Raw genomic sequence first — 6,715 nt, forward strand, 5'->3', positions numbered from 1 at the left:
CTGGCGCGTAAGCTCGGGGGCTGGACGTCGCAAAACTACTCAGATGATGACTTGCGTAAAGATTCAAGATCCTTGAATTGATTATTCACTCAATCAAGGCTCAAGGGGTGATAAGCTACACCTAACAATTGATTTTTTTTCGAGACACGGTAATAGTGAGGTTTTCATTGTGAACGTATTCTTAGCGTAATCTTTAAGTGACAGGATTACCAAACAAACTTGCTTCTTATATTTGTCTGTAGACTGGAGCACATTCACACGAAGGCGTCAACTGAAAACGTCAATTGGAAGTCTGGAACCTGCAGTTATTTTATCAAAATTTGCACTTCTGTACATATTAGGTGTATTACTGGTGATACTATCATGTTATTTGGAATGGATGTCTCATGTGACGATGCGTAATTTTTGTTCAAAACTATGAATTGTTCCCTGTCTTTATGTGCCAAATGTTCAGGACAAGCAAAAGTATGCTGAAATGTTGACTGCCATTTTGTTCGGAACATGTTCCTGCGTGTTCCTGCTGGGACTAATTTTTATTATTTTGTGTTAGATTTTTCCAGCAAGAATAAAATGCTATTGATGTCCTGTTTGATGTCAGAGCGTCAGTTGCCACAATGGAAACCTTTATGCTGCATCATTTTTTGTTTTGTCTGATGTTGACAACAAATCATGCAGATTAGCAGGATGCTAGTGCCGCAGCATGCGTGTTCTCCTGTGCCTTATTTGGATTCAGCGTGATGTTCCTTGCAGACCGGTTCTGATGCCGCGCATACTGCAGAGTATGATGGTTGTCAACAGTGCAGCACTAACTTGACCACGCGTCAGGTAGAAAAATTGGTGCCACACAACGTGGCCCCGAGAGCGTTGCCACAAGCAGCGGATTACACACGCGCTGCGCGGGACACATAAACAGTTGCGGCGCATGGGGCTGCGCGTGGATCGGCTCGGCTACACTCGTCTGTCGATGTGCATCGGCTCGCCTCTGACCTTGCAGTGCACGTCACACCTCTAAACACACGTTGACTTGTCAAAACCATACCACGTAGGTAAATTCGGGTACAAATCCTGGGATTGATTTAAGCCGGTATCAATACAACGAGGGATTAAATTGAGCCGATTTTTTATTAGAGGTGGGACAGAGAAAATAAATAAATGGGGAGTAACCTTTTAAGTTTGATGAAGCTATTGTTTTGTGATTGCACGCGGAATTAATTTGGTCTGCGCTCTACATAAGTGTTTGTTTTATTCTAGAAATTGGCTACTAAATGTTTGGTTTTAGTACCATATATAATATAGCATGTTCATGTTGATCCGGTGACTATGGATTGTAGGGTGAACTGGCAGATGACAATAAATGCACCTGCGTAGTAGATTCGTGCATAGTAGATTTGAAGCTCCATCTCACACCTGAAATTCGAAGATCTCGCTCCGAACAGAGGAGCTCGAGGCCATGGGCAGTGACACCACAATTGCTTGTACGAAACCCTTGTGCTTTCCTTGTTACTAGATGTTAGAATATTCTCTTTTGCTTCTACTACTACTGGATGAAACTTCAATATATATGTATGGATACTGCTTTCACACGTGTATCTTGGAATGAATTTTGTTTCTACCATAAGTTATGAATGTCTTGCACTCATGATTTTAAATAAAGCTACCTAAATTATTAAACATGATGTAACTTCAGTGGCAGTCTATAGGCCTTGTGCATGCATCATTTACTTTGTTTTCAATTGCAGAGGTTTTATGCGGACTCTTAACCATCTAGCAAATGTTGATGCCCATCGTCATCATGTCAGAACATTCCTTGTACTCAGCCATAAGCTCTTATTAGATAACTGCAAATAACTAGCTTCTCACACATTCAGAATTGATGATTTATCTCATGAAGTTTATCTGTATTATTGTTTGTTTATGTTTTTCAGAGGAACACCCTCTTTTCAACAGCAACAAGTGGTGATCAGGATAAAAGCAGTCAAATGATATGTTGAAGTACCACTGCTGACTAGAATTAACAATCCTATCCAGGATGTAAATTATTATAACAAGTTAGAAGATCCAACAGATGAAGAAAATGATATTCTTGACCTTGCATTTGGGCTCACCGAAACGTAAGTGAAGATCCCCAAATGGATGAGTTTTGTTTTTGCTCTTATATCCTAATTCCTTGAACCTTGCCATTTCTGTATTCCGCAAACAAGCATTTTAATATTTTGATTCCACCTATGAATCCCCTCTACTCATTCACGCCAAATCCTCCTACCACATTGTTCTCCACCGCCGCCTGCTCCTGCTGCCTCGTTCTCCTTCGGCACTCACCCTGCTGCCTCGTCCTCCTCCTCCGCCCGCCCCCGTCCGCCTCGTTCCTCCTCCTCTGCCCCGCAGCCCGCTCCCTGCCACCTCGTCCTCCTCTGCCTGCTGCCCCTGCTGCTGCCTCCGCCACCGCCACATGGCAAATTCCCACTATCCCAGTCTCCTCCTCTGGCACCGCTCGTTCCTGTCTCCACCGAGGCTCGCTGTCCCAAGCTCCCAGCGCTCCTCCACGCATCCCTGCCTAGGCGGATTTGGAGAGAGCTCACCAGGGATGCGCGCCTCTGCCCACCATTCGCCACTGATGCACGAGCGCCGCCTAGGGTACTGTCTACCCCCTTGGGCACCGCGGTACCCCACCGCCTAGCGCATAATCACACCTAGGCGAGTGCGGAATTCCAACTTTTGGAACACTGCATAAATATATGGTGTGCTTCTCCACGCATCTGTATAGGAGCTATAGGCCATTTCAATCACCATGACTTATGTCCTTGGACCAGCTGTGCCTGCATGAACACCATCATAAACACCCCATGATCAAACTAGATGAAATAGGAATGTAATCGTGACCAAACCACAAATAACTTACAGCAATAGTGTGTTGTTATGATTTATCCATCGATTCATTTGCCACGCCGCAGTGAGGCGCTGCAGTCAGCGAGTTGGTTGTCTAGTGCTCGGTAAAGACGAAGAGGAAGAGAGAGGATGGTACCTGCCTAGCCTGAGGTGCTTCTTGAGCTCCTCCACAATGGAGCTGTGTCCTCGTCTGTTGTGCAAACAGGGGACTCTGTTTTTGCAGAACTGCAGTTGCTGGATTTAGGATTGTTGCCAGGCAGGGCTAACTGTGTGACGTACTACCCTGCTGCACCCATTTCGTGTTACTTTGTTTGGTCAATCTGGTTTCGGACCCTGCTTCTCCTCACCACTGTATAAATAAATGAAAAGCGCGGCAAAAAAAGAAACAGGTTTGATCCAATTTTTGCATTTTAGTACAAATAGTAGCAGTGGGGAAAAGCGTGTATATAAAAGATTGGTTTTGACTTTTCTAGATATATTTATTTTGCTATACATCTAGATACTATGTATCTAAAAAATCAAAATGATCTACAATTTGAAACATATTAAATAGTCATAAGCTGTAAATAAGTTGTTGGCACGCCTTGCGGCGTTTGTCGCCCCATCCCGTTTGGCAGGATTCTTCGCTTTTCCCCGGACACCGACGCCGGGAGCGTGATCCCAATTGTGGCCGACATAGCTTGTCAGAATTCTGTTTCATTATCTCTATTTTTCAGTATAAAAGCCCATATTTGTGTAGTGTTTTATTTTGTCTCCTCTGCTATTTCTTTGAATAAGCTCCACGATTACTGGACCATCATCACGATCATCTTAGGACTACTGAAAAATCCGAGGACGCTGAGAAATTGACGTGGAAACAAGAACAATCGTGCAAGCCGAGGTCAAAGCAAAACGAGGCAACGAGATTGATGAAAATCTGACAAAAGTGACACTGTCTTATTGCAATCTATAAGTAGGGATCGAACTCGTGCGGCCCAACATGCGTCTGCCCGTCCTCCAGCAGGTCGTACTTCCAGCTATCCGGCCCGTCCACGCTGTCCTGGTACTCCCGGCCCTCCGCCGCGGCGCGGCGCCTCTTGGCCACGCGGCGGAGCACGGCGTCAACGGAGACGTCGAACGCGTCCTTGAACGACACCTGCGTCGCCGCCGGGTCCCTGTACATCACCGTCGGGATGAGCCGGACCACCTCCTCCTGCATCCGCGCCACCGTCGCCGGCGGGATCCTCCTGAGTGCCGCCTCGATGCTGGCGTTCCGGTCCACCACGTCGGCGTGCGGGATGAACACGGAGTAGCTCCGGTAGTCCCTGGGCAGGTGCCACGTGTACTGCAGGTACGCCGACGCCGGGTGGAAGAACACCGGGATGCAGCCGGCGAGGATGGCGTCGAACGTGGCCTTGCGCGTGAACGAGTCCCCGCGCGGCTGCACGCAAAACACGGCGCTCTCCATCAGCCGCATGAACCGGCCGGGCGAGTTGTAGAGCCCGTGCCTGCCGCCGAGGATCCCGCAGGCGCCCGGCGACGCGCGGCACTGCTGGATGATCTGGGCGCGCACGGTCTTGGTGGAGCCGCTGGGGAGCAGCGCGCCGGCGAAGGCCCAGAGCCACTTGCGCTCCGCCCGGCGCACGCGGTCCTGCCAGGCGGCCACGTCGGCGTCCGACGACGGGTGGAAGTGCGACGGGAACGGCACGGCGAAGTCGTTCCCCAGCCAGGGGCTGGCCTCGATGGTGAGCAGCGTCATGTTGCGGATGGCCGGGTAGGTCATCAGCGCGTTGCCCCAGCCGCCGTCGTCGGCGCGGATGAAGTCCCAGGTGCCCCGCCCGAGGACCAGGAAGTGGTCGCGGCCGCCCATGGCGCGCCACTCGCGCCGCCGCGTGAGCCAGGCGACCAGGTCGCGCGGCAGGGCGTCCCGCGCGGCGACGTCGCTCTGCCACAGGGTCAGCGACGCGTCGAAGCCGGCGTAGAAGGGCACGAACACGGCGTCGGCGGCGGCCGCGTCGGCGGCCATGCACTCGTACCGGCGCATTCGGGCGTGGAAGATCATCGCCAGCGTGTACTGGTCTGTGTCGTACGCGCCCCTCTCCGGCAGCCCGGTGCCCTCGCCGCCGAAGAGCGGCACGCCGAACCCGTCGTTCGCCACGTGCCTGCACATGTCCATCCCCGTGGAGTGCTTACCGCAGGCGCGGGCGAGGTCGGCGTTGAACCGGGGCGGCAGGTCGTACATGTAGATCCGCCGGCCGGCGCACCGGTCCTGGCCGAGCCAGCCGCTGAGGGACGGCGGCAGCGAGGGGAGGGAGAATGAAGACGGCTTGAGGAAGATGGACGCCATGTTGCCCTGCATGGCGTAGTGAAAGTAGAATAGCAAGGCCCAGAATGTGGTGGAGATCACCGCGAGATGGCAGATCCAGGACGGCCGCCGGAGAGAGCCGGCGCCGTAGCCGTCGTCGGCCATCGCTTCTTCCTCGACGCTGGGCAGGTAGACCGAGCGGCGCTTCACCAGCGCGTACGGAAGTATCAGTGTGCTAGTGTGGATGGGGACGAGTGTAACAGCTCAAGGCCTCGACCTACGAGATCTACACCATATACTCTGCACAGCAGGCGATCGATGCATCAATGACCATGCATGCAATCTGTAAGTTACTTACACGAAGTTGACTTGGTAGTTTTTTTAGGCAGCCCGATGCATCAATCACATGCAATCTATAGTCAACTACACAAAGATAATGACATGATGGGTTCACTACTAGATTTTTTTCTAATGCAACAGCAGAAAAACGTTGCAATATGCCCAAAATCGATGCAATATCTAGCAATTGCAACGGTAACTGGTTGGTTGGTAGGCGTGGCAAGTACTGGCGTTGCAATAGCTCTTTGCAATGTTTTTTGTGGGCCGTTGCAACTTATGATAATTGCCACACACATTTTCGTTGCATTATAGAGTATGGCAACGGAGGATTTCGTTGCATTAGCATGTATTGCAACGCAAGCAGTTATTGCTATAGTACGTAGTTGCAACGTACAAACTCTGTGGTAATATGGTATTTCGCAATGATTTACATAGTGGTAATAGAATATATTGCCACGAAAATTTGACGTTGTGACATATCCTATGGCAACTAAATTTCTTTCGTGAAAATAAACTATATTGCAACGGAACCATTTTCGATGGCAATAATTAGTTTTGCAACGGAAACTATTACGTGGGGACTGTTTCTATGGCAACACAATTGCTTTCGTGGCAATAACTCATATTGCCACGGAAACATGTTTGGTGGCGATAATTCGGTTTGCAACGAAAAATATTACGTTGTGACAGATCATATGGCAACAAATTGGTTTCGTTGAAATAAACTATATTGCCATGGAAACATATGTGGTGGCAATAATTCATTTCGCAACAGACAATATTTAGAAGGAAGATGATATGTTGCAACGAATTAGCGGTGAAGGTTATTATGTATTATTGCAACTTTTATCTTCCGTGGCAATAAGTTGTTGTGCAATTGAAAGTATATAGATGCAATAAAAGATGTTGCAATGAACTGAGGTTGCTGCAATTATTTGTTTTTGCAACAGGTGGATGTATTTCTTTTCGCAACTGGAAGATGTTTTTCGCAACGGATTGCATTTTATATATTTGTATATCAAATCGTTTGTGCAACGAAATGGTTTCACCAAAATATGAATTGCATCATCATGAATATAAAACCAAGCCATCTCGACATTCATAAAGTCAAAGTGCCAAATACATATTCCAAATTGAAAATAGTTCATAACTAGTGTTGGTATATCAACAATACTAAATTCTTGTAATGTAGGCTACAGGAATCAT

At 48.7% G+C, this 6,715-nt stretch overlaps 1 protein-coding gene across 1 annotated transcript; it reads right to left on the minus strand.

Moving 5' to 3' along the window:
• Window positions 1–3,566: 3,566 nt before the first annotated feature.
• On the minus strand, window positions 3,567–5,631 carry LOC117866920 (xyloglucan galactosyltransferase KATAMARI1 homolog). Its single transcript, XM_034751218.2, has one exon. The coding sequence runs from the start codon at window positions 5,333–5,335 to the stop codon at window positions 3,833–3,835; it is 1,503 nt and encodes a 500-aa protein (XP_034607109.1). The 5' UTR covers window positions 5,336–5,631; the 3' UTR covers window positions 3,567–3,832.
• Between the last annotated feature and the right edge of the window lie 1,084 nt (window positions 5,632–6,715).

Source organism: Setaria viridis, chromosome 1 (genome assembly GCF_005286985.2).
Source record: "Setaria viridis chromosome 1, Setaria_viridis_v4.0, whole genome shotgun sequence".
Lineage (NCBI taxonomy): Eukaryota > Viridiplantae > Streptophyta > Magnoliopsida > Poales > Poaceae > Setaria > Setaria viridis.

Coding starts and splice junctions, on each gene's coding strand:
- LOC117866920 (XM_034751218.2), bottom strand. CDS start 5,335: ATGGCCGACGACGGCTACGGCGCCGGCTCTCTCCGGCGGCCGTCCTGG.